The sequence below is a fragment of the Periplaneta americana genome, chromosome 3 (genome assembly GCF_040183065.1).
Source record: "Periplaneta americana isolate PAMFEO1 chromosome 3, P.americana_PAMFEO1_priV1, whole genome shotgun sequence".
NCBI lineage: Eukaryota > Metazoa > Arthropoda > Insecta > Blattodea > Blattidae > Periplaneta > Periplaneta americana.
The window spans coordinates 79132212-79159983 of record NC_091119.1 but is presented as its reverse complement, the minus strand read 5'-3'; the positions used below and the strand labels follow the sequence as shown (position 1 = coordinate 79159983).

The window sequence follows — 27772 nt, the reverse complement described above, 5'->3', positions numbered from 1 at the left end:
ATAACGCATTAAAACTGTAGAGGTTTATATGGATTGCTCTGTACATTATATCTCCTATTCAAACCCTAACCTTGTCAGTGACAGTAGGATTACTTGTCACTAATCTATCTCCTTATCAAACCATACCTAACTTTATCATTGACAATGGGAGTACTTATCATTAATCTATCTCCTCATCAAAACCTACCTTGTCAATAACAGTGGGACTACTTGTCACTAAGGGTGAGGAGGACAACAATTTGTTCACAGTAACAGTGGCACAAGTGAACATCGGGCTCATTATCCTTGTTCGGACTAACATATTAAAAAGGTAAAATGTTATTAGATTGTATAAGAAAGCAGCAGTAACCTAACATTTTATCATATATCAATTTACAATTGAAGAGTGTGAGCCCAAAATGCGTTTGCTATTTTTATGAAAGAACTGGACTAGTTGTTTTATCCACTGATCTACAGACTGAGTGAGTTTTCAAGTGACATGCACAATAACACCAACTTTTAGGCAAGAACTGACGTTGTTTTGGAAGAAAAGATGCTTCAAATATAATGATGGAGGTCTAAATAAAATCATATTATATATAGACCATAAAAATGGTCAAATGGACCGAGCAAGTTTTGGAATAACATTCTTCATTTACACAGAGGCCTGTGAATTTAAATTTTTGTTTTGTGGCCCAGTAATTATAATTCATGTTTTTGTCAGATAAGTTGCTTAATGTGGCCCAGGTTGAACAGGTCTCTAATAGTTAGTCATTTATGTAACTAGTACGTGAAACATATCTTTGACAGACGAGTAATGATGTTTATAGACGAGGCGTAAGCCAAGTCCGTAATAACCAGACATCGGATTCTAGGGCAAATGCCTATTTTGTTTCTTTAGGAGAAAAGTAAAAATAATTATTAATATTTGTGTTTCATGGAAATTGAAAGGTATTCAAAGAGTTTTATAGTGCCCTAAAATGCCCTAAAACGGTTATTAGAGCCTAATTTGTTAATATTCGCCTAAAAATGCCTAACTCACTGTAAAGTTTCGCATTTTACTGTTACTTTTTATAATTTATACATGCATTCACTGCGAAATTTAAGGCATTTAAAAAGTGGAAAGTCTGCTTCACACCGGCCATGAAACCATTGATAAAGGAAACAAAATGTTTTGAATCTCACGACACTCGCAATAGATTTCACCGAATTTAACATGTTCGGAGGCATAAATGCCGACAAAGAACCAACCTTAGTTTTGAAGCAGGCTACAATCACAACATGTGCTGCTACCGATTCAGAGATATACGGTACTATACTATAAAAATGACTGTTTTCGGTCTGAAACCGATTAGCTGTGTCATAAAATCACAATTTTTGGAGAAAGAGTGTTTTTGAAATATTTGTGAAAAGTCGTAAAACTGCGAATTAGTAGGGTAAACCGTTACAAAATATTTAAAAGAATGGCCCTCCTAGTGTTAACACTACCAGGAAATGCAACAATAAATGGAACTTTGTATTTTTGTCCAATTGAATCTCAATAACAACGGTTCATTTGAATGCTCGTTAACAGTTGCTCTTTCCCTCACCTTATTTGTGTTGAGAAGTTTTGAGCGGTAGGACGTTTTCCTGTGAAGTTTAACGCGATAATGCCGAAAAATATAAGTGCAAAATCTACATTGATCTGGCAATGGCTAACAGAATATTCAGAATTCACTTATGATGGAAAAATAATATTCTGCAAGATTTGTAGCAAACAGGTATGTAACAATAGTTGAAATATATACATTCTATTAATTTTAATGAGTAGGCCAATAATATTTATACATTGACTGAGCTATCCTGAGGTATAATTCTTTTTAAGACCACTACACTTTAACCTTTTAAATTGCGATAGTTAAAGTATTTGCAGGTCATTAAAATTTTGATTGTTCGAACCCACTAACTTTGTGATAGAAATACGGCAATACAACAATTAGGATTTTATTTTAATTCAGTTTACTTTACATTTTTAGATTTCGCAAGAAAAGAAGTGCCACCTAAAGCAGCATGTGCAAGGAGCGGCTCATAAGGCTAAAGCTCAGCAGAAAAATCAACTGCAACAAACTTTACTACCACAGCCTACTTCATCCAATCTCAGCAGCAATTTCTATGCTGATTTAACCAGAGCGTTTGTTGCTGCTAACATTCCCTGGAATGCAATTGAAAATCCTGTTTTAAGACAGTTTTTACAAAAATACTGCAAACAAAATATCCCATCTGAGTCGACCCTAAGAAAAAATTACTTAGACAGAATATACAATGAAACTTTAGCTTCCATTTGGGAGGATATAGGTGATTCTTACATATGGGTCTCTGTGGATGAAACCTCAGATTCTATGAATAGGTATATAGCAAATATGGTAGTAGGAAAACTTAGTCCTAATGGACCTTCGATTCCACACCTCGTATGTGTTAAGGAACTTTCGAAAGTGAATAGCCAAGCCATTGCTTATTTTGTAAATAAAGGCCTACAGTCTTTATACTCAGGTAATATAGACGATTCTAAAGGTTTGTTGTTTTGTACTGATGCTGCCTCATACATGGTTGCTGCAGCTCCACTTCTTAAAACATTTTATCCTAACCTCACGCATGTAACCTGTCTAGCTTCACAGGGTTTCTGAAACAATCCGGAATGAATTTCCTCTTGTCAATTCGTTTATTTCTAACACAAAAAAATGTTTTTGTAAAGCCCCATCCAGGATTTCAATATTCAGAGAGAACTTTCCAGATATCCCACTCCCACCTCAGCCGGTTGTTACACGATGGGGAACCTGGATTCAGTCAGTGGTGTATTATTCTAAGAATTTTAAAGAAGTGGTCACAGTTATTGATAAATTACCTGAAACTGATAGTGCAGCGTGTGTGAAAGCAGTGAAAGATTGTCTGAATGACTCACGAGTGAAAAACGATATTGCCTACATAACATCAAACTTTTCTTTCATACCTGCAAGCATTGAACAATTAGAACGTGAAAAACAATCTCTTTGTAGCCAAATAGCAATAGTAAAGGAAGCTCAAGTGAACATACATTCTGCTTTGGGCGAAATTGGGAAAAAAGTTAAAAATAAGTGGGACAACGTATTAAATAAGAATGTAGGATTTTCATTGTTGGAAAAAGTATCAAGAGTGATATCGGGGGAAAGTGTAAATGTTCCAGTAAGTATTGATGTTTCTATTGTACCTAATTTAAAATTTGCGCCTCTCACATCAGTTTCGGTTGAAAGAAGTTTTTCTGCTTTCAAAATGATTCTCAGTGACAAAAGGCAAATGTTAACTGTGGAGAATTTAGAAAAAATTCTGGTGGTGTACTGTGCAGATAATTATAATAAAGTCTGAGCATGGAACTGAATTTCAATAACTTAAAATGAGTAATCTTGATATCAATAATCATTATTTCATTAGTTTCAATATATTAAATTTGTGCAGCTCTGTTTATAAATATAATATAGTATTCTTTTTTAATGTTTAAATATACTTTTTTGTGCGTATTTTAGTGTATAACTAAAAATTTCAGTGAAAGAAATAAGTATGATACCTTGATGTGCCTAAAATGCCTATTTTCATTAAAATAGAGCCTAATTTTACAAATTTTGAGCTTATTTTAGGCGCCTAAAACTGAAATTTTTAGTGCCTAAAAATCCGATGTCTAGTAATAACACACGAGGTCACTGAAGGTTTCACGTAGGCCTTCTTATTACATACAGTACTTTTTGGTACTCATTCCGTAAAATGGTTTCTACAGTAAAACTAGTATTAAATTAAAATTCAATCTTATTTTCAATACTTATTCATATTGGCAAGCCATGGCCTTCTATCTATTAGAATGTATTTCCAATTTCACTTTTACAAAGACAGCCACTTAAACAATGCGTTGTCGTGGTTACGGCAAATTCAATCAATACAGTATTATCATGAGGACTTTATAGGATTGATTCCTATAACAGTTCATTTTACAGACGTTATCAGTCTCTAAATTAACACTTAATGGAGTGAGTATCTTGTCCGCCGAGTTAGCTCTGTGGTAGCGCATCTGCCTCCAGACTAGCTGGCCTGGGTTCGATTCCCAGCAGGGTCAGAAATTTTCATGTAAAATTTCTACCTCAGGACTAGGAGAAATGGCAGTGCACAACTTTTAATCACTAAACTGTGCACCAATATGCCTGGTTTAATCCCAAATCTCTCCACAGTGCATAAAGAGAATGCATAATATGTCACTGTTGATAGTGATTCGTCTGTCGGATAGGGATGTTAAGCCTGGCAGCCCCCTTGGTGCTATTCGACAGGAGTAGGCTATGTGCCGGCACCAGGTTTCCCCTTCTCCCTTCCTCATCATCATCTTTATCCATTCCCTACACTACAATTACACATACACTCACCCTAGTACACGACATAACTCTTCACAAATACACATCATGCATAACGTGGCCCGCTGAAGTAGTGTGCAACTTGAAAATAGGTCACAGTCCTGCCATCTATCTGTAGTATGCGGAACCCGAATCACGCAAATGAAGTGGGTAGGCATTAGACATACACATAGAGTACCAAAAACCTAATATTGGTTGGCTGAATTGAAATTTGCTTACCATTTCTTCATATCATGTATGGCTTTTTACCATGCTGAAAATAAATACTTAATATTTAGTCATTGTCTAATTTTTAAGTACACTTTAAAATCCGTGGAACACTGCAAAACATGATAAAATCTCGTTTTCACCTATTTTATGTCCTAATGGATCCCTCAACCCTGCTCTTCACTTCGTTCCCCAAAGTTTTCTGGGAATTATTCAAGATGAGAATGCAGAAAATGTAACTTCAAGCTCCATCTTTGTTGATGAATTACATCTGAAGACAAATAGTGAACTATGAATTAGTTTAAAATTATCAAAATAGTAATTTATTTGTTTATTATTTATTATTCTTATTTATTTATTTAACCTGGTAGAGATAAGGCCATCAGGCCTTCTCTTCCCCTCTACCAGGGGATTACAACTACAATATTAAGAATACAATTACAATTATAATTACAATTAATGTTAAATTTACAAATACAATAAAAGTCAAAGTACTAAAAAATTAACTGATTAATAAAGGCTAGACAGTTTATTGTAAAAGTTAAGAAGAGAGAAAATTTTTTATTAAGTAAAAATTAAACATACTCTACAAAGTAAGAAAATGTTTAATAAGTTTGTTTTTGAATGCTACTAAATTCCGACAACCTCTGATGTCACTGGGTAAGGTATTCCACAAGCGCGAGAGCGAGATTGTGTATGATGATGAATACGATGATGTCTTATGTGTTGGTATGGCTAGTATGCGGCTATTTTGCGTGCATGTGAAGAGATTATGATATGATGACAGGTAACTAAAACCGGAGGCAAGGTAGGTAGGTGTAGAGGTGTGAAGGACTTGGAAAAGGAGAACAAGGGAATGAAAATTTCTACGTTCGTTAAGCCATAGCCAGTTTAGAGTTTGGAAGGATGAAGTAATGTGGTCAGCGTGACGGACAGTGCAGATCAAGCGAACACAAGAATTATGAACACGTTGTAATCCTTGGGACTGGTTGACATTGAGGTCAGTCAGTATAAAATCACAATAATCGAAGTGTTTCCACTAGTACTTTTTGAGTAATAGGAGAAATTTTCGAATGCTGTTTAAAGAATGTAGTATGGAAAACACTTTTTTGATAATATGAGTTACTTAGTTATTCCAGTTTAAATTAGTATCAAAGTAAACTCCAAGGTTTTTAACACAGGAAGCATAAGTGATTATTGTGTCGTTTAATTTGACTGGAAGAGCAGAAGTAATGTTGCATAATAGACTTGATGTCCCGCTAGGATTGCTTATGATTTTCTTGCATTGAGAGTCATACCAAACTTTCTGGCCCATGCAGATATAGATTCAAGGTCCTCATTAAGATTGTGTATTGCGTCATTGAGTGAGTCAGGGGTTGTATGCATATAGGCCTAGATTTGTAAATCGTCTGCGTAAAGATGATGCTTACAGTGCTGTAGAGTCAAAGGGATGTCATTTACGTGAACAGTGAACAATAGTGGTAATAGAACATATCCCTGTGGGATTCCAGAATCAACGATATGCCAAGAGGAAGTTCGACTTCCAATGGAAACACACTGCTGACATTTGCTGAGATAAGAGGAGAACCAAGAAACTGTGTTTTGTGATAGCTGGAGTGATCGTAATTTTCTCGTCAGTAAGTCGATATTTACAGTGTCGAACGCTTTACTGAAGTCTAGTAGTGTCAGTATTTTAAGTTTACATATGTCCATAGCTTTTCGGATGTCTTCTGTTACTTCCAACAGTGCAGTCGCTGTACTGTGTCGAGTCTGAACACCTGACTGATATGTGTCCAGGAATTCATACCTGGTTTAGGCAGTCAGTGAGTTGTCTGTGTACTATTCTCTCTAACGCCTTCGATAAGGTAGGTAGAATACTAATAGGTCGATAGTCGTTGGGGTAGTCAGCATTTTAACTTTGGATATAGGGCATACAAAGGCATTGTTCCAAGCTTTAGGAAAAATGGATGTCATCAGCGAAGTATTATCTGTTACAACTGCAACAATTTTAGAGATCACTGGGGCTAATGATATACAAAATTGAAGAGTGTGATCCCAAAACGCATTAAATATAATTTTATGAAAAGACTGAGCTAGTTTTTTTATCCACCAGTGCACGGACTGAGAGTTTTCAAGTGACATGCACAATAACACAAACTTTTAGACAAGGATTGGCATTGTTTTGGAAGAAAACAAGCTTAAAATATAATCACAGAGGTCTCTTAACATAATCATAGGCTATATATGTATAAATCATAAACATAAACAAGTGGACTGAGCGAGTTTTGGAATCACACTCTTCAATTGTAGACCTAGACAATTCTAGAGAACATTAGGACTTCTTCTTCTTCCTTAGTGCTACAGTCCAAATTGAATCCTGGCCTCTTCAATCTTCGCCTCCATTCCTCTGTTCCTTGGCCTTGTTTTCCAACTTCCTATACCTAACAGGCTCCTTGCATCCTCTAGCACTGCGTCCTCCCATCTATTTCTCGGTCTTCCTCTACCTCCCTTCCCCCAAATTGTGTGTTCCAATGCTTTTCTTGGAGCTCTTTCTTCCCCCATCCTAACCACATGCCCAGCCCACTGGAGTCTCTTTAATCTAATGAATACAGATAGTTTAACTTCTTTGTATAACTCATAAATTTCTTTATTAAATCTTATTCTCCATTCTTCCTTTTCTTGTTTTGGCCCATATATTCTCCTTAATATGATCATTAAGGCTAATGATATACAGAGTTATAGACCTAGGTTCCAATGATCTCTAGAATTGTTGCAGTTGTAACATAGCCTATAAACAACTAAATTATTATTTGGATCATTTTAAACTAATTCATAGTTCACTATTTGACTTCAGACGTACGTCCAATTCATCAACAATGAAGTGATAAATCTAGCAATCAAGGGATATGAACATAATTGAAATGTTAGAGCCCCTTCAGACGAGGTCACTTTTAGAAGCACTGCCACTTATAAACAATGCATGTAAATGAGGGTCTTCAGACACAGCCACAGAATAGTGGCACTGCAGACAATCTGAGTGGTTGGCTTCGCCACTGGTGGTAGACACTGAAAGTGGTGCTTCTCGTCGTGATACATGGAATCAAATTATAGATTTCAGACGGGGCCACGCCCACTCCACTATTTTAGTGGTACGTGAGTGGCATGTCTGTGGTGTTGCTAACGGACGACTGTTAGGCCACAGATTCCTTATACCGCCACGACAGTATACAGCCTATTGTGCTATGGTGTCTTTTTTTTTTTTTTTTCTTCAAATTTCATTGGCAATTCCTGCTAGAAGCTCTTGAAATGATTTCTTAAACATGCGAAAATATGAAAGAAAAAAAAATTGTTTGTTCCTGATGCCCTGGAAACAGTATAAGTTCAAGGTTTAGTGTGTCTATGTGCAGCGACAAAGACATTACTGGGTTGGTTAAGGTTATGGTAGTTTCGATTGTGATAGGTTGTTAGGTTACAGTCGAAATTATGTTTTTCAGAATTTTTTTTCTATTACCTTCCGAAAATGCTGCATAAAATCGTCGTTTGTGAAGAAGAAGAAAAAAAAAAGAGTTCGACAATGGTGTATTGGCTGTCTTCCAGAATTACCAAGCTCTCTACAGAGTGGTTACAAAGTTCCGTTACCCCCTACCAGTATCTATGTTATACATGTCTTTGTAGTCTTATGATGTTTATTAGTATGTCTAATGTGTGTTTCTGATAATTAACACCCAATATGGCCGATACAAGTGATTACACCATCGAAGAGCGCATTATAGCAAGCAGTTGGGTTCACAACTTGTCACGAACTGGAAAGAAGAATAGAAGAGGTGAGTAGAGACTTCCAACAGCAATTCAGGCATTGGGCTCAAGCACGTGAAAACAGACCTAAAATTACAATCATACCGACCAATGTGTGTGAACGAATTATCGGATACTGACTTAACGCGAAGGATGGACGCATGTGCAGCTCTTCTGACATTTGACACCATCCCAAAGCGGAGTAAGGTGATAATTAGTGACGAATACGCCATATACCGAAGCTTTCGGTCCCGAAATATGGTATTTTGGTGTAAGAACAATCCATACTTTTATGAAGAGGTGGAGCAGAATCCTCCCCATACCACGATATGGATAAACTCAACTGCTTGCCAATAATGCGCTCTTCAATGGTGTACTCACTTGTATCTGTCATGTTGGGTATTAATTATTAGGTTAAATCCACCTATAGGTTGCCAAGTGTCATGGCGGACGAGCGCAAGGCTACTACGTCATTCAAAATTGTGCACGTATGCATTGCAGCCAACACTACACTATTTAGCGATGAAAGAAAGCCTGCAATCATGTATTTGAAAAGCAAATAAGTTGTAACTATGATATCGTGAACGTAGTTTATAGACACAACACCAGAGTCGCATTGGTACCATGCCACCAGCACAGAAAACCTGTGCGGTACAGCAACTCTTGATCTGACACATTAATACCGGGTTCGATTCCCGTATAGAAGCAATTCCTTGGAAAATGTATGAGACAATTGCAAATTATCGTAAGATTAGAAATTTAAACATCCAATGACAGGGCAGGGAAAGCACTGACAAGACGGAGAGTGGACTGAGAGTACATAGAGTGGACTGAGAACATATAGAGTAGACTGAGAGGAGATAGAGTGGACTGAGAGGACTTAGAGTGGACTGAGAACATTTAGAGTAGACTGAGGGGAGATAGAGTGGACTGAGAGGACTTAGAGTGGACTGAGACGACATGGAGTGTACTGAGAAGATATGGAGTGGACTGAGAAGATATAGAGTGGACTGAGAGGACATTCAGTGGACTGAGAAGATATAGAGCATACTGAAAGGACATAGAGTGGACTGAGAGGACATAGAGTGTACTGAAAGCACGTAGAGTGGACTGAGAGGAGATAGAGTGGATTGAGAGGACATAGAGTGGAATGAGAAGATATAGAGTGGACTGAGAGGAGATAGAGTGGACTGAGAAGATATAGACTGGACTGAGAAGATATAGAGTGGACTGAGAGGACATAGAGTGAGAAGACATAGAGTGGACTAAGAAGATATAGATTGTACTGAAAAGACATAGAGTGGACTGAGAGGACATAGTGTGGACTGAGAGGACATAGAGTGGACTGAGGGGACATAGAGTAGACTGAGAGGATATAGAGTGGACTGAGAGGACATAGAGTGTACTGAAAGGACATACAGTGGAATGAGAGGACATAGTGTGGACTGAGAGGACATAGAGAGGACTGAGGGGAGATAGAGTAGACCGAGATGATATAGAGTGGCCTGAGAAGATATAGAGTGGACTGAGAGGACTTAGATTGGACTGAGAAGATATAGAGTGTACTGAAAGCACATAGAGTGGACTGAGAGTACATAGAGTGGTCTGAGAACATATAGAATAGACTGAGAGGAGATAGAGTGGACTGAGAGGACATAGAATGGACTGAGACGACATGGAGTGGGCTGAGAAGATATGGAGTGGACTGAGAGGACAGAAAATGGACTGAGAGAACATAGAGTGGACTCAGAAGATATAGAGTGGACTGAGAGGACATAGAGTGGACTGAGAGTACATTCAGTGGACTGAGAAGATATAGAGCGTACTGAAAGGACATAGAGTGGACTGAGAGGACATAGAGTGGACTGAGAGGACATAGAGTGTACTGAAAGCACGTAGAGTGGACTGAGAGGAGATAGAGTGGATTGAGAGGACATAGAGCGCACTGAGAAGATATAGAGTGGACTAAGAGATGATAGAGTGAACTGAGAAGATATAGACTTGACTGAGAAGATATAGAGTGGACTGAGAGGGCATAGAGTGAGAAGACAGAGTGGACTGAGAAGATATAGATTGTACTGATAGGACATAGAGTGGACTGAGAGGACATAGTGTGGACTGAGAGGACATAGAGTGGATTGAGGGGACATAGAGTAGACCGAGATAATATAGAATGGCCTGAGAAGATATAGAGTGGACGGAGAGGACTTAGACTGGACTGAGAAGATATAGTGTACTGAAAGCACATAGAGTGGACTGAGAGGACATAGAGTGGACTCAAAGGACATACACTGGACTGAGAGGAGATAGAGTAGACTGAGAAGATATAGACTGGACAGAGAAGATATAGAGTGGGCTGAGCGGACATAGAGCGGACTGAGAGGACATAGAGTGGACTGAAAAATATAGATTGTACTAAAAGGGTATAGAGTGGACTGAAAGGACATAGAGTGGACTGAGAGGACATTGTGTGGACTGAGAGGACATAGAGTGGACTGAGGGGACATGGAGTAGACTGAGAGGACATAGCGTAGACTGAGAAGTTATAGAGTGGACTGAGGAGACATAGAGTGATCTGAGAGGACATAAAGTGGACAGAGAAGATATAGAGTGGACTGAGAAGATATACAGTGGACTGAGAAGATATAGAGTGGAATGAGAAGATATAGAGTGGACTGAGAATATATAGAGTGGACTGAGAAGACATAGAGTGGACTGAGAGGACATAGAGTGGACTGAAAAGATATAGAGTGGACTGAGAGGACATAGAGTGGAATGAGAGATCATAGGGGACTGAGAGGACAGAAAGTGGACTGAGAGAACACACAGTGTACTGAGAGGACATAGAGGGGACTCAGAGGAGATAAGAGTGGACTGAGAGGACAGAAAGTGTACTCAGAGGACATAGAGTGGCCTGAGAGAACATAGAGTAGACAGAGAGGACAGAAAGTGGACTGAGAGGAAACAGGGTGTACTGAGAGGACATAGAGTGGACAGAGAGGAGATAGAGTGGACTGAGAGGACAGAAAGTGGACTCAGAGGACACAGAGTGTACTGAAAGGACATAGAGTAAACTGAGAGGAGATAGAGTGGAATGAGAGGACAGAATGTGGACTGAGAGGACACAGAGTGGACTCGAGACATAGAGTGGACTGAGAGGAGACAAAGTGGACTGAGAGGACACAGTGTGTACTGAGAGGACATAGGCTGGACTGAGAGGACAGAAAGTCGACTGAGAGGACACAGTGTACTGAGAGGACCTAGTGTGGACTGAGAGGACATAGAGTGGACGGAGAGGAGATAGAGTCGAATGAGAGGAGATAGAGTGGACTGAGAGGAGATATAGTGGACTGAGAAGACATAGAGTGGATTGAGAGGACATAGAGTGGACTGAGAGGACAGAAATTGGACTGAGGACATAGAGTGGACTCAGAGGAGATAGATTAGACTGAGAGGAGATAGAGTGGACTGAGAGAACATAGAGTGGACTGAGATGGCTTAGAGTGGACTGAGATGGCTTAGAGTGGACTGAGAGGACAGAAAGTGTACTCAAAGGACAGGAAGTGGACTGAAAGGATACAGAGTGGACTGAGAGGACATAGAGTGGAGTGAAAGGACAAAGAGTGGACTGACAGGAGATAGAGTACACTGAGAGGACATAGAGTGGACAGAGTGGAGATAGAGTGGACTGAGGGGACATAGAGTGAATTGAGGACAGAAAGAGGACTGAGAGGACAGAAAGTGGACTGAGAGGAGAAACAGTGGACTGAGAGGAGATATAGAGTGGACAGAGAGGACAGAAAGTGGACTGAGAGCACTTAGGGTGGACTGAGAGTAGATAGAGTGGACTGAGAGGAGATCGAGTGCGCTGAAAGGACATAGAGTGGACTGAGAGGAGGTAGAGTCGACTGAGAGAAGATAGAGTGGGCTGAGAGAAGATACAGTGGACTGAGAGGACATAGATTAGACTGAGAAGACTTAGAGTGGACTGAGAGGGCAGAAAGTGGATTGAGAGCACATAGATTGGACTGAGAGAAGATAGAGTGGACTGAGAAGAGATAGACAGGACTGAGAGAACATAGAGTGGACTGAGAGTTCATAGGGTGGACTGAGAAGATATAGAGTGGACTGAGAGGACATTGAGTGGACTGAGATGATATAGAGTGGACTGAGAGGACAAAGAGTGGAGTAAAAGGAGCTAGAGAGGACTGAGAGTATATAGAGTGGACCGAGAGGACATAGTGTGGACTTAGTAGATATAGTGAGGACTGAGACGACATAGAGTGGACGGAGAAGATACAAAGTGGACTGGGAGGACATAGAGTGTACTGAGAGGAGAGAAAGTGGACTGAGAGGACAGAGAGTGTACTGAGAGGACAAGGAGTGGACTGAGGAGATAGAGTGAACTGAGGGGACAGAAAGTGGATTGAGGGGACACAGGGTGGATTGAGAAGATATAGACTGGACTGAGAGAACATAGAGTGGATTGAAAGGACAGAAACTGGACTGAGACGATATAGAGTATAATGAGAGGACATAGACTGGACTGAGAGGAAATAGAGTGGACTGGGAATACCGTAAGTGGACCGAGAGGACTCAGAGTGTACTGAGAGGACTTAGAGTGGACTGAGAGGAGATAGAGTGGACTGAGAGAACAGAGAGTGGACTGAGTGGACACAGAGTGTACTGAGTGGACATAGATTAGACTGAGAGAATACGGAGTGGACTGAGGGGACAGAAAGTGGACTGAGAGGAGATAAAGTGGACTGAGAGGATATAGAGTGGACTGAGAGGACAGAAAGTGGACTGAGAGGACATAGAGTGAACTGAGAAAACATAAAGTGGACTGGGAGGAGATAGAGGGGAAAGAGAGGACATAGAGTGGACTGAGAGGATATAGAGTGGACCGAGAGGAGATAGAGTGCACGGAAAGATATAGAGTGGACTGAGAGGACATAGAGTGGACTGAAAGGCCATAGACTGCACTGAGAGGAGATAGAGTGGACTGAGGGGACATACAGTGGATTGAGAGGAGATAGAGTGGACTGAGGGGAGATAGAGTACAGAGGAGATAGAGTGGACTCAGAAGACATAGAGTGGACTGAGAAGACACAAAAGTGGACTGAGAGGACATAGACAGGACTGAGAAGACAGAAAGTGGACTGAGAGGAGATAGAGTGGACTGAGAAAATATAGAGCTTACTGAGAGGACATAGAGTGGATTGAGTGTACATATAGTGGAATGGAGAAGATTTAGAGTGGACTGAGAGGACATGGAGTGGCCTGAAAGAATGTGCAGAGTGGACTGAGCGGACACAGATTGGACTGAGAGGCCAGAAAGTGGTCTGAGAGGAAAAGGAGTGGACTAAGATAAGATAGATTGGACTGAGATGACATAGAGTGGACCGAGAGGACATAGAGTGGACTGAGTATATACAGATTGGTCTGAGACGACACAGAGTGGACTGAGAAAATATTGAGTGGACTGAAAGGACATAGAGTGGACTGAGAGGACATAGAGTGGACTGAGAGAAGATAGAGTGGACTGAGAGGACAGAAAGTGGACTGAGAGAATACAGAGTGTACTCACAGGATATAGAATGGACTGAGAGGTGATCGAGTGGAGTGAGAGGACGGAGAGTGAACTGAGAGGACGCAAAGTGTACTGAGATGACATAGAGTGGACTGAGAGGACATAGGGTAGACTGACAGGACATAGGGTAGACTGACAGAACATAGTGTGGACTGAGAGGACATAGACTGGACTCAGAGGAGATAGAGTGGACTGAGAGAACGTAGAGTGGACTGAGAAGATGTAGAGCTTACTGAAAGGACATAGAGTGGAGTGTGAGGACATAGAGTAGACTGAGAGGAGATAGAGTGGACTGAGAGTATATAGAGTGGACTGAGAGGAGATAGAGTGCACGGAACGATATAGAGTGGGCTGAGAGGAGATAGAGTGGACTGAGAGGATATACAGTGAACTGAGAGTGGACTGAGAAGACATAGAGAAAGTGGACTGAGAGGAGATAAAGTGGACTGAGAGGACATGGATTGGACTGAGAAGCCATAAAGTGGACTGAGAGGAGATAGAGTGGACTGAGAGGACATAGAGTGGACAGAGAGGACATAGTGTGTACTGAGAGAACGTAGAGTTGACTGAGAAGAGATAGAGTGGAATGAGAGGACATAGAGTGGGCTGAGAGGAGATAGAGTGGAATGAGTGTGGACTAAGAGGAGATAGAGTACACTGAGAGGAGATAGAGTGGACTGAGAAGACATACAGTGGACTGAGAGGATATAGAGTGGACTGAGAGGACAGAATGTGGACTGAGAGGAGATAAAGTGGCTGAGAGGAAATAGACAGGACTGAGAAGACAAAGTGGACTGAGAGAAGATAGAGTGGACTGAGAGGACATACAGTGGACAGAAAGGGCATAGAGTGTACTGAGAGAACATACAGTGGACTGACAGGAGATAGTGGACAGAGAGGACAAGTGGACTAATTCTCCCAGTCCACTCTATATGCTCTCAGTCCACTCTATGTCCTTTGTGTCCACTGTATGTCCTCTCAGTCCACTCTATACTCTCTCAGTCCACTCTGTCCTCTCAGTCCATTCTATGTCCTCTCATTTCAATCTATGTCCTCTCAGTCCAATCTATGTCATCTCAGTCCGCAGTATCTATCTCATCTCGGTCCACTCTATCTCCTCTCTGTCCACTCTATATCCCTTCAGACTACTCTATATCCTCTCAGTCCAATCTATGTTCTCTCAGTTCAGTCTATGTCCTCTCTGTCCAGTCTATCTCCTCTCAGTCCACTCTATCTCCATTCAGTCCAGTCTATGTCCTCAGTCCACCCTATGTCCTCTCAGTCCACTCTATCTCCTCTCAGTCCACTCTATATCCCCTCAGACTACTCTATGTTCTCTCAGTCCAATCTATGTTCTCTCAGTCCAGTCTATGTCCTCTCAGTCCAGTCTATCTCTTCTCAGTCCCCTCTATCTCCTTTCAGTCCAGTCTATGTCCTCTCGCTCCAGTCCATCTCCTCTCAGTCCACTCTATGTGCTTTCAGTACACTCTATATCTTCTCAGTCCAGTCTAAGTCCTCTCAGTCCACTCTATATCTTCTCAGGCCATTCTATATTATCTCGGTCTACTCTATGTCCCCTCAATCCACTCTATGTCCTCTCAGTCCACTCTATGTCCTCTCAGTCCAGTCCATCTCCCCTCAGTCCACTCTATGTCGTCTCAGTCCACTCTATCTCCTCTCAGTCCACTCTGAGTCCTCTCAGTGTACTATATGTCCTCTCAGTCCACTCTATGTCCTCTCAGTCCAGTCTATGTCCTCTCAGTCCAGTCTATCTCCTCTCAGTCCACTCTATGTCGTCTCAGTCCATTCTATTTCCTCTCAGTCCACTCTATCTCCTCTCATTCCACTCTACGTACTCTCAGTCCACTCTATCAACACTCAGTCCACTCTATTTCCTCTCAGTCCACTCTATCTCCTCTCAGTCCACTCTACGTCCTCTCAGTCCACTCTATGTCCTCTTAGTCCACTCTATGTCCCCTCAGTCCACTCTATCTCCCCTCAGTCCACTATATGTCCTCTCAGTCCACTCTATCTCTCAGTCTTCTCTATGTCCTCTCAGTCCACTCTATGGCCTCTCGGTCCACTCTGTCATCTCAGTCCGCTATATCTCATCTCAGTGCACTCTAACTCATCTCACTCCCCTCTATGTCCTCTCAGTACAGTCTATGTCCTCTCAGTCCACTCTATGACCTCTTAGTACACTCCATGTCCTCTCAGTCCACTCTACCTCCTCTAAGTCCACTCTATGTCCTCTCAGTCCACTCTATGTCATCTCAGTCCACTCTATGTCCTCTCAGTCCACTCTATGTCCTCTCAGTCCACTCTATCTCCCCTCAGTCCACTCTATGTCCTCTCAGTCCAGTCTATCTCCTCTCAGTCAACTCTATCTCCTCCCAGTCCACTCAATTTCCTCTCAGTCCACTCCATGTTCTCTTAGTCCAGCCTATGTCCTCTCAGTCCACTCTATCTCCTCTCAATCCACTCTATAACCTCTCAGACTACTCAATGTCCTCTCAGTCCAATTTATGTTCTCTCAGTCCAGTCTATGTCATCTCAGTCCACTCTATGTCCTCTCAGCCCACTCTATCTCCTCTCATTCCGATCTATGTCGTCTCAGTCCACTCTATGTCCTTTCAGTCCACTCTATCTCTTCTTAATCCACATTATGTCATCTCAGTCCAGTCTATCTCCTCTCAGTCCACTCTATGTCGTCTCAGTCCACTCTATCTCCCCACAGTCCACTCTATATGCTCTCAGTCCACTCTATGTCCTTTCAGTCCACTCTATGTCCTCTCTGTTCACTCTATCTCGTCTCAGTCCACTCTATGTCCTCTCATTCCACTCTATGTCCTCTCAGTCCACTCTGTTATCTCAGTCCGCTGTATCTATCTCCTCTCTGTCCACTTTATGTCCTCTCGGTCCACTCTATGTCACCTCAGTCCACTCTATCTCCCCTCAGTCCACTCTATGTCCTCTCAGACCACTCTATCTCTTCTCAGTCCTCTCTATGTCCTCTCAGTCCACTCCATGGCCTCTCAGTCCACTCTGTCATCTCAGTCCGCAATATCTCATCTCAGTCCACTCTAACTCCTCTCACTCCGCTCTATGTCCTCTCTGTCCACTCTATGTCCTCTCTGTCCTCTCTAGCTCGTCTCAGTCCACTCTATGCCTCTCAATCCACTCTATGACCTCTCAGTCCACTCCATGTCCTCTCAGTCCACTCTACCTCCTCTCAGTCCACTCTACCTCCTCTCAGTCCATCTACGTCCTATCAGTCCACTCTATGTTCTCTCACTCCACGCTATCTCCTCTACGTTCACTCTATGTACTCTCAGTCCAATCTGTGTACTCTCAGTCCACTCTGTGTCCTCTCAGTCCACTCTATGTCCTTTCAGACCACTCTATGTCCTCTGAGTCCAGTCTATCTCCTCTCAGTCCAGTCTATGTCGTCTCAGTCCACTCTATGTCCTCTTAGTCCACTCTATCCTCTCTCAGTCCACTCTATGTCCTCTCAGTGTACTATATGTCCTCTCAGCCCAGTCTATGTCCTCAGTCCAGTCTATCTCATCTCAGTCCACTGTATCTCCTCTCTGGCCAGTCTATCTCCTCTCAGTCCACTCTATGTCCTCTCAGTCTACTCTATGTACTCTCAGTCACCTCTATATTCTCTCAGTCCACTCTATCTCCTCCCAGTCCACTCTATGTCCTCTCAGTCCAATCTATGTCCTCTTATTCCACTCTATCTCCTCTCAGTCCCCTCTTTGTCATCTCAGTCCACCCTATGTCCTCTCAGTCCACTCTATGTCCTCTCAGTCCACCCTATCTCCTCTCAGTCCTGTCTATGTCCTTTCAGCCTACTCTATCTCCTCTCACTCCAATCTATGTCGTCTCAGTCCACTCTATGTCCTCTCAGTCCACTCTATCTCCTCTTAGTCCACTCTATGTCGTCTCAGTCCACTCTATGTCCTCTCAGACCACTCTATCTCCTCTCAGTCCATTCTATGGCCTCTCAGTCCACTCTATCTCCTCTCAGTCCACTCTATCGCCTCTCAGTCCGCTCTATGTCCTCTCAGTCAACTCTATCTCGTCTCAGTCCACTCAATCTCCTCTCAGTCCTCTCTATGTTCTCTCAGTCCAGTCTATGTCCTCTCAGTCCAGTCTATCTCCTCTCAGTCCACTCTATCTCCTTTCAGTCCAGTCTATGTCGTCTCAGTCCAGTCCATTTCCTCTCAGTCCACTCTATGTCCTCTCAGTCCACTCTATGTCATCTCAGTCCACTCTATCTCTCCACTCTATCTCCTCTCAGTCCACTCTATGTCCTCTTAGTCCAGTCTATCATCTCTCAGTCCACTCTATCTCCTCTCTGTCCACTCTATCTGCTCTCAGTCCAGTCTATCTCCTCTCAGTCCACTCTATGTCCTCTTAGTCAACTTTATCTCCTCTCAGTCCTCTCAATCTCCTCTCAGTCCACTCTATGTCCTCTCAGTCCACTCTATGTCCTCTTATTCCACTCTACCTCCTCTCAGTCCCCTCTATGTCATCTCAGTCCACTCTATGTCCTCTCAGTCCACTCTATGTCCTCTCAGTCCACTCTAACTCCTTTCAGTCCTGTCAATGACCTCTCAGCCCACTCTATCTCCTCTCACTCCAATCTATGTCGTCTCAGTTCACTCTATGTTCTTTCAGTCCACTCTATCTCCTCTTAATCCACTCTATGTCATCTCAGTCCAGTCTATCTCCTCTCAGTCCACTCTATGTCGTCTCAGTCCTCTCTATATGTTCTCAGTCCACCCTATGTCCTTTCAGTCCACTCTATGTCCTCTCAGTCCACTCTATCTCCTCTCATTCCACTCTGTCCTTTCAGTCCATTCTATGTCCTCTCATGCCACTCTATGTCCTCTCAGTCCACTCTATGTTATCTCAGTCCGCTGTATCTATCTCATCTCAGTCCAATCTATCTCCTCTCAGTCCACTTTATGTCCTCTCAGTCCACTTTATGTCCTCTCAGTCCACTCTGTCCTCTCAGTCCACTCTATCTCGTCTCAGTCCTCTCTATGTCCTCTCAGTCCACTGTATGTCGTCTCAGTCCACTCTATTTCCTCTCAGTCCACTCTATCTTCTCTCAGTCCACTCTATATCCTCTCAGTCCACTCTATCAACACTCACTCCACTCTATATCCTCTCAGTCCACTCTATGTCCTCTCAGTCCACTCTATCTCGTCTCAGTCCACTCTATGTCCTCTCAGTCCACTGTATATCGTCTCAGTCCACTCTATTTCCTCTCAGTCCACTCTATCTTCTCTCAGTCCACTCTATGTCCTCTCAGTCCACTCTATCAACACTCAGTCCACTCTATGTCCCCTCATTCCACTCTATCTCCCCTCTGTGCACTATATGTCCTCTCAGTCCACTCTATCTCCTCAGTCCTCTCTATGTCCTCTCAATCCATCCTATGGCCTCTCAGTCCACTCTGTCATCTCAGTCCGTTATATCTCATCTCAGTGCACTCTAACTCCTTTCACTCCCCTCTATGTCCTCTCAGTACACTCTATGTCCTCTCAGTCCTCTCTATCTCGTCTCAGTCCACTCTTTGTCCTCTCAGTCCACTCTGTCCTCTCAGTCCACTCTATGACCTCTCAGTCCATTCCATGTCCTCTCAGTCCACTCTACCTCCTCTGAGTCCACTCTACGTCCTCTCAGTCCACTCTATATTCTCTCAGTCCACTCTATCTCCTCTAAGTCCACTCTATGTCCTCTCAGTCCACTCTGTGTCCTCTCAGTCCAGTCTATGTCCTCTCAGTCCACTCTATGTCCTCTCAGTCCACTCTATGTCCTCTTATTCCACTCTATCTCCTCTCACTCTAATCTATATAGTCTCAGTCCACTCTATGTCCTCTCAGTCCACTCTGTGTCCTCTGAGTTCATTCTATGTCCTGTCAGTCCACTCTATCTTCTCAGTCCAGTCTATGTCCTCTCAGCCCACTCTGTCGTCTCAGTCCACTCTATGTCGTCTCAGTCCACTCTATGTCCTCTCAGTCCACTCTATCTCCTCTCAGTCCACTCTATGTCCTCTCAGTACTCCGTGTCCATTCTGTCCACTCCCTGTCTTGTGTCCACTCTATGACATCTCAGTCCACTCTATGTCATCTCAGTATACTCTATGTCCTCTCATTCCACTCTGTCTTCTCAGTCCACTCTATCTCCTCTCAGTCCACTCTATGTCCTCTCAGTCCACTCTATCTCCTGTCAATCCACTCTATGTCCTCTCAGAACTCTCTCAGTCCTCTCTGTCCAATCCCTGTCTTCTGTCCACTCTATGACATCTCAGTCCACTCTATGTCATCTCAGTATACTGTATGTCTTCTCAGTCAACTCTCTGTCTTCTCAGTCTACTCTGTGTCCTCTCAGACCACTCCCTGTCTTCTCAATCCACTCTATGTCATCTCAGTCCACGCCCTGTCTTGTCATTCCACTCTCTGTCCTCTTAGTCCACTCCCTGTCTTCTCAGTATACTCTATGTCCACCCTCTGTTCTCTTAGTACACGCTGTGTCCTCTCAGTCCACTCTATGTTTTCTCAGTCCATTCTATGTCATCTCTGTCCACTCCGAGTCTTCTCAGTCCACTCTAAGTCATCTCGGCGCACTGTCTGTCCTGTCAGTCCACCTCTGTTCTCTCGGTCCACTCTATGCAGTCCAATCTCTGCTCTATCACTACACTGTCTTTCCTACTAGTACACTCTTTGCATTCTCAGTCCACTCTTTGTCTTCTCAGTCCACTCTTTGTCTTCTCAGTCCACTCTGTGTGCTATTTATCCAAACTTTGTCCTGTCACTACACTCTCTGTCCTAGCAGTTCAGTCATTTTCCTCTCAGTCTTATCTCTGTGCTGTAACTACACTGTCCGTCCTACCAGTCCATTGTCTGTCCTCGTAGTTTACTCTATGACCTCAGTGCATTACCTTTCCTGTCATTGGGGCATTATATGTCCTAGTATTACGATAATTTGCATATCTGTGGTACTTATACTTGTTCCACGGAATTACATTTATACGGGGATCGAACCAGGGTAATAATCTGTTTGGGCAACAGTTTCTTTGCCGTACGGTTTTCCGGAGCTGGAAGCATCGTGTCAATGCGACTCTGGTGTTCTGTCTGTAAACTACGTCCATGATTTCATACAGTTACAACATACTGGCTATGGAAATACATGATAGCAGCTTTTCTCTCATCGCAAAGGAGTGTAGTGTTGGCTGCCATGCATACATGCTTAATTTGATTTACGTAGTAGCCTTGCGCGCGTCCGCCATGACACTTCGCCTCGGCAACCTAAGATTGGATTTAACCCAAAGTTATATTAGATGCGTGGAAAAAGAAAGCAGTCAGATGTATAAAAATAATATTCTAAAGAAACAGATTCTTGTATTAAATTTTGTTTTTTTAAACAACTTAAAGTTTTGACTCATTAGAATATACTCAAACGAATTTTATGTTCAAAGTATTTGTGTCTACAAACTAAAGCCACATGTTTACCGCTAGATATAAATCTCGCAGAAGCCAACGAAACAAAAGGAAATTGAATCTTAAGTATAGCTTTTCTGGAAAATTACTGTAGCACCTACTGTGCGTGAAGAAACTCGCAACCATTATATTCTAGTTACATTCACTCGCGACATTCTGTAGCTCTAGGGTTAAGCAGCATGATATATAAGTTATGCTACTTTTGCCTTAAGTATAGCAACTTTGATAGTATACCTTTCTTCTGCATACTTGTTATGCAGTTATCTCTGCTGTTAAACTTTAACCAGTCAATTGTAAGACTTCACAAACTTCATTAAACATATCAGCAACAATTTAATGTCACAACATTTTATACACAAGTAATTTGAGGTTATGTTGAGAAGGTTTCATTTAAACAACAAATTAAAACATTACATAGCATTAAAACAGGCAAGCCATATTTCCAGTATGTTAAGAACTCAGAAGGACCACTAACAATGACTCAATAATTTCTAGTACTCATATCTTACAAAAACAAAACAAATCACATTACTTACCTTCACCAGCCGCCATCATGGAAATTTATGAAGCCAGAGTAGCAGTGCAGTATTGCCAACAAGTGAATTGGGTAACTTGCTATTCCGACGCCCATAAAGGTGCATCCACAGTCTAATAGATACAGTCACGCAAGTCATACGTTTAGAATATGCCAACATTTGACAGCTGGCGCGACAGTAGCCCTCTAGCGGCAGGCAAGTTAAAAGTGTGCACACGACATACGATAACACATCAGAAGTCCTCAATTTGCTGGTGTCATCAATATGCTGACTGTGCAGTTCAAAACCATGTACTTCTATTAGAAGAATGGCGTATTTCTTTAAATCCTGAAATATGTCAGCCAATAATTTTCTCCAAGTGTTTAAAAAGACCTCGTGACAAAATAAAAATATGCAATCAAGAAATTCAATACAGTGACCATGTAAAATATCTTCGTATTACTCTTGATAACTAGCTGTTATGGCACAAGCACATAAAATCTGTAACAACTAAGAGCTCTCTTAGAATATCTCATCTTTACCCCCTGTTCAAATCTTCTGTTCTCAGTCTAAAAAGAAAAGTTATGCTCTACAAAATGCTGATTTTACCAATCCTAACTTTAGTTGCCCCAGCTTGGTGTTATATTCCAAAAACAGTCTTCCAACCTTTTCAAATTGTTCAAAATAAAGTGCTCCGAATAATACATAATTCAGACTGGTACACAACAAATGCACAAATACACTTTGATTTGGACATGACATTTCTGAAAGACTCATTACGTGAACAAGTTAAGAAGTTTTATAACAGTGCAAATTCAAGTGAAAATCCATTCATCAAGCGTCTTGGTCAATACAATGGAAATTTCTACAGGAAACACAGAACACCAAAATCCTTTTTAAGTGATTAACATGCACTTTTCCACAACATCTGACTTACTTAAAACCTACACTAATGTCTCTATGCCCAATTGTTTTGACAGCTGGACATGAACAATATTTGTGCATCATTATTTGAATTTACACTAAAATACAAAAAGGCAGAAAACATATTTGTTTTGGAACTTTATCAATAAATTGCTGAATGTGAAAGAAAAAACACATCAGAAAACGGGTTTTGCGTAATTTATTTTATATTTTTATGCTATGCAATAAGTGTATATGGTTCTTAATAATTCTACTTTAGAATCCTGGAATAATTTCACACGCAGTTAATCTACAAGTTTCAGAAGCTGGGAATAAACGTAATTCTTTCTGCTCCTTACAACTGAATCATGGCCCTGATCACGTATCATGGTTTGAAATAATATAATTGTTCGTGCGTGGTCGGTTAATTCAATTCATTCCTAAATATATTTATGAATCATTGGAAATTTGCATTTTTTGTGAGAAGAGTAAAAATTAGTAGCTTCAGAATTGTAGGGTACATCGCGTGGTGAACTCCTCTCCCTATTTCCTGAGAAATTAACGATTTTGCATACCGCAAATTGAGGTGAACTCGGCCGCTGAGGTAATCTTGAAAATAAAGAAAAGGGGAGGATTTAAACATTAATATGAAGTTCATTATTTTTCCATTTCTTAAGAACCGGTATTTCCTTTACTATTTTGAGTCACAAATAGTGCTGATGTTATGGTTTAAATTTCTATGGCAAGTTTACCGCATTTTACATTACATTTCCAGTTTTCACACATAATGCCTAATTTTAACTTATCCTACCTATATAATACGTAATTTACATGCACTTACTGTTAATATGACGTAGGTGAGAACAGATAAATGAACACACAATTTTGTTGAAAAAATTGTAACTTCCATTAACTCAGAAAATGTAGACCTAATTTTATTTTCAGAGCAGAAGTGGTGTAAGTCAAAAATGGGTAATGAGGTGTTAAAGTAAACATTCTGTAAAATACAGCGCAAAGTGGCAGTTAATATTGAATGTATTTAAACTATTAATAGTCAGTGAATAGCACAAAGAATATAGTATTAATTGCTACTTTGCGCTGTATTTTACAGAATTTGTACTTTAAACCTCATTGCCTGATTTTGACTTAGACCACTTCTGCACTTAACGGCTTAAATTATCACTGGGAATGTAAAATCAACACCAATAACAGCCATGCAAATTATTACAGAAAAGATTGCTTTTTATATTAAATTAAAAAAGGCTCTTTTATTTCTTGAGACCTTAATACGTCTGCCACATTAATCTACACCAACACATCAGAAATTTATCGACACAGTCTCGATTTATTCAAGAAGTGAATATTTTGCAAAAGGATTACTATACTCCATGAATTCTTGCAAAATTAAGACCATGATACCTACTTGAATGCTATATAATATTCAACTTTTGAAAAATATAAAGAAAAAAACACGAATACAAAAATTATGGAATTACTTGCATTAAAAACTGTAGATATATTATCCAAAATCGGAATGGTTACACATTTACATATATGACCTCTGCAAAAATAATAATAATAATAATAATAATAATAATAATAATAATAATAATAATAATCTACTGTAACAGGTATTTACTTTGTTTTTATTTAAACTGTCCTTCCTGACATACAAATAGGTAACTGATAAGTAATAAATGTTTTATAGAACAGAATACGTAGGCTACGTACAACGTGGATTATTGGTTATGACTGAGTTATGATTTTCTCTTGGTCTTTAGGGAATCTGAAGAACGACAAATTCGGAGATTTAAACTTGTTGTTACTGCAATTTTCGTCATTGCACCCATTGCCTTTATTCCGACGCATGATTAAAACGTTATTATAACATCTCGCATCCCTTTAAAGCACGTGGTGGCTGTATCAACCCTATGACCAGTGCCTTGCCTGCCGCTTGGGCGCTAGTGTCGCGTATGTTGCCAAAAAAAAGTGTTGAATTTGCGCTACTGTGTGTATTAGACTGTAGTGCATCTCCACGGTTCAACGTGGTTCAACTTTCCTTTCAACTTGACGCATGCAAGCAATACCTACAAGATTGCTATTTATAATTACTATACCTACGTAGTGAAGATGACGTTCAAAACGGCGCACCATGTAGACAAAATCTTCACGCAGCTTGCAAATCTAGCTTTCAGGTAAAGCTCCCTGTGAAGCAGACTTGAATAATTTCAAGGGAAAAATTGTTCCTGGGCTCGGATCGATCCCGGGACTTTTGGCCAAGCGCACCAACGCTCTACTGAATGAGCTACCCAGGAACTTCACCCGACACCCTCTCAATTTTTCCCTTTATATCCACATATCTCGAGTGGGCTGACCAAGACGCCAGAAATACGTAAACATACCCGCTTCATAGCATTCAATTTTTCATTCCACTCTACTGATTGTAAAACAACACTGGCTTTAGCTAGAAACCGATGATATCGTCAATTATAATAATTTATGTTTAATCTACATAATCATTTTCTCTGAAACTTTTCTATCCGCAACCTAATAATGGTGCCACCTATTGAGAATTAGCGGAATTCTTTTAAAGTTTTTTTTTTTTCCCCCCAGAAATTTAATTCTCTAAGTACCAGGCTACTGTTGGGCCCTTGTCTTTTCCACAGGTTTATAATAAATTACAATAAAATTTAACTTTTAACAGAAGTTTTAACCATCTTCTTCACCATAAGCGAAGGAAGCTATATCATTTTCATTATGTTACTTGGTGATTTCTAACATTCTTCATAGAGTTCCCTTAATATTGGACTAGGATGAGTTCTCAGAGATGAACATTTGTCTAATTATTTGGACATAATCACTGAAGTGAATAATCTCCAAATCTCCATAAAGCTGGACGTTCCGAATATGATAGCCTGCACCTGTTATTGTTCGACAAACGGAACGTTGTATCCCATCTAAATGACATTTCATATGAGTTGAAAGGATTCGAAGGCATTTCTTTCCCCATTACTTACCTTGAGTCCGTCAGTAACAGAACGGTTGTTATCTCTCATACCTGCACACCCTCAAGTTGTACACACAAGAAAATAAAGTACATAAGTGGATACAAAATACAGTGACACAGATGTTTGACAATAAACATGTATGACTATATTGTAACGTTTATTTTGCTATAACCACCATATACCCGACAACAATGTGACTTTTATTCTTAATAATTCACCCAACAATAATGGGTATTCCACTGAACAAAGCAACAGAATAGTCGTTATTGCACTCCACACGACGACAATGGCAATACACGACATGGATTGTTGACAAGAACAACAATATACTTCTAATTTCAATTAATGTTCACAATGCACTATGTGCAGAACAAAACTGTCAGTTCTCAGTTCGCTCGCTTTGGCTAGATCTTCTAACCTACTGTTCAAGTTCACTGCACGTCGAACTTCGGTCTTCCAGATGCAGTTTACTGCACGTCGAACCCAAGTATTCCTGATGCTGTTCCACTGCGCGTCGAACCCAAGTCTTCCAGATGTGTTTCCACTGCATGTCGAGGGTCTTCCAGATGCTCTCGAAGGCTGGCTTCCTTGCTCGCTCGAAGACTCATTTATAGACTTGAAGACTGAAGACTGATTGTTCTGTCGGCACTCACTGTGTCATTTATTAAACCACATGTTCTGGAGTCTTCGATTCGCGTGGCTTTCAGAATCTGCGAGAGGAATACGTTTCTCGATGCTTCCCTTGCTCTCTCCGCTCAGCGCCGTCACCGTAGTTCTCCTCCCCTTGCTCCGTACCGCGCTATAGCTCCTACCGAAGCTCGAGTTTCTGTTTCCCCGCGCCTTCCTTCTCGCTAGATGCGCGCGCAACTCCCTGACGCGACCAGAACATTCCAGACGGGTTCCACAATATTTTAGTATCGTTCTCACAATAAATTCAACTAATAATAAATTAGGGAATGTTAGTTTGTATTGTGATGTCAGGAGGGAGCGACACAGTGCATATTCTCCCTTTGTGTACTGCTATAGAGCAGTAACCTATACTAGATCATAGGGTAGCAACTAGCGGTGAAGAAAACATTAATTATATTTTGTTCTCAGTTGCTTTTTAATATGCCAGTTGATATAAACAACAATAAAATGAAATATAAACGCTTAGTATAGACTTCTAAATATAGATTGTCGGTAAACATTTTCAATAATAAGAATTTTCACTAGGGGTATATTCAAAGTCAATTAGTCGAACGTTAGTAAGATGAACGAATGGTAAAGATTGTGAGTAGAGGGGAAGGCCTATCAATCAAACTGAAATGGGGATTAGGCATTTCAGGTGACGTGTATGAGCTGTTGCCCAAATTTCACGTGCATAGATCATGAGGATCGAATTAGGAATGTATACAGCAGTAGCTTCGTCTTCATTGGGATGTCACAAGTGGCAAAGTAAAGTAGCATGTATCGCTGAAATGCTATATCTCTAGTAGTGGCAATATGTTTTGTTGTTTAGTCAACTGTCCGAAGACAGGTCTGAACCTCACAAGCAATACCAAGAAGACACCACTTATGAGGCAACTAAGCCAAGAGATAATGGGATAGTGTGGCCAGTTACTTTTCCTCTCTATTGCGTACATCGTCGACTAGCTACATATTACACTAGTCAGACGTCAGATGCATATAAAGAATTGTTTTTTCTCAATCGTTTATCCATGTGAACGCCAAGGTATTTTGCAGATGTGCTGAATGAAATCGCTTGATCTTATATGTACAAAATGCCTGTTATATTGTGGGAATCATTTCGTGAAGGCTACCGTTTGTAATTTCTCTCCGCTTATTTTGTCTCCATTTTGTGGACCAC

General features: G+C 41.0%; 1 protein-coding gene across 5 annotated transcripts in view; it reads right to left on the bottom strand.

The window, feature by feature from the left end:
* Art3 (arginine methyltransferase 3) overlaps positions 1-22152 on the bottom strand; it is a 101928-nt gene extending 79776 nt beyond the window's left edge. For 2 of the 5 annotated variants that reach the window (XM_069820838.1, XM_069820836.1), the window contains exon 1: positions 22034-22152. In XM_069820838.1, coding sequence (XP_069676939.1) covers positions 22034-22052 — 19 coding nt within the window. In that variant the 5' untranslated portion in view covers positions 22053-22152. Of the gene's footprint in view, positions 1-4735; positions 4858-8103; positions 8781-21731; positions 21882-22033 lie in introns of those variants that run through there. The other 3 variants (XM_069820837.1, XM_069820839.1, XM_069820840.1) reach the window with 3 other exon arrangements.
* Between the last annotated feature and the right edge of the window lie 5620 nt (positions 22153-27772).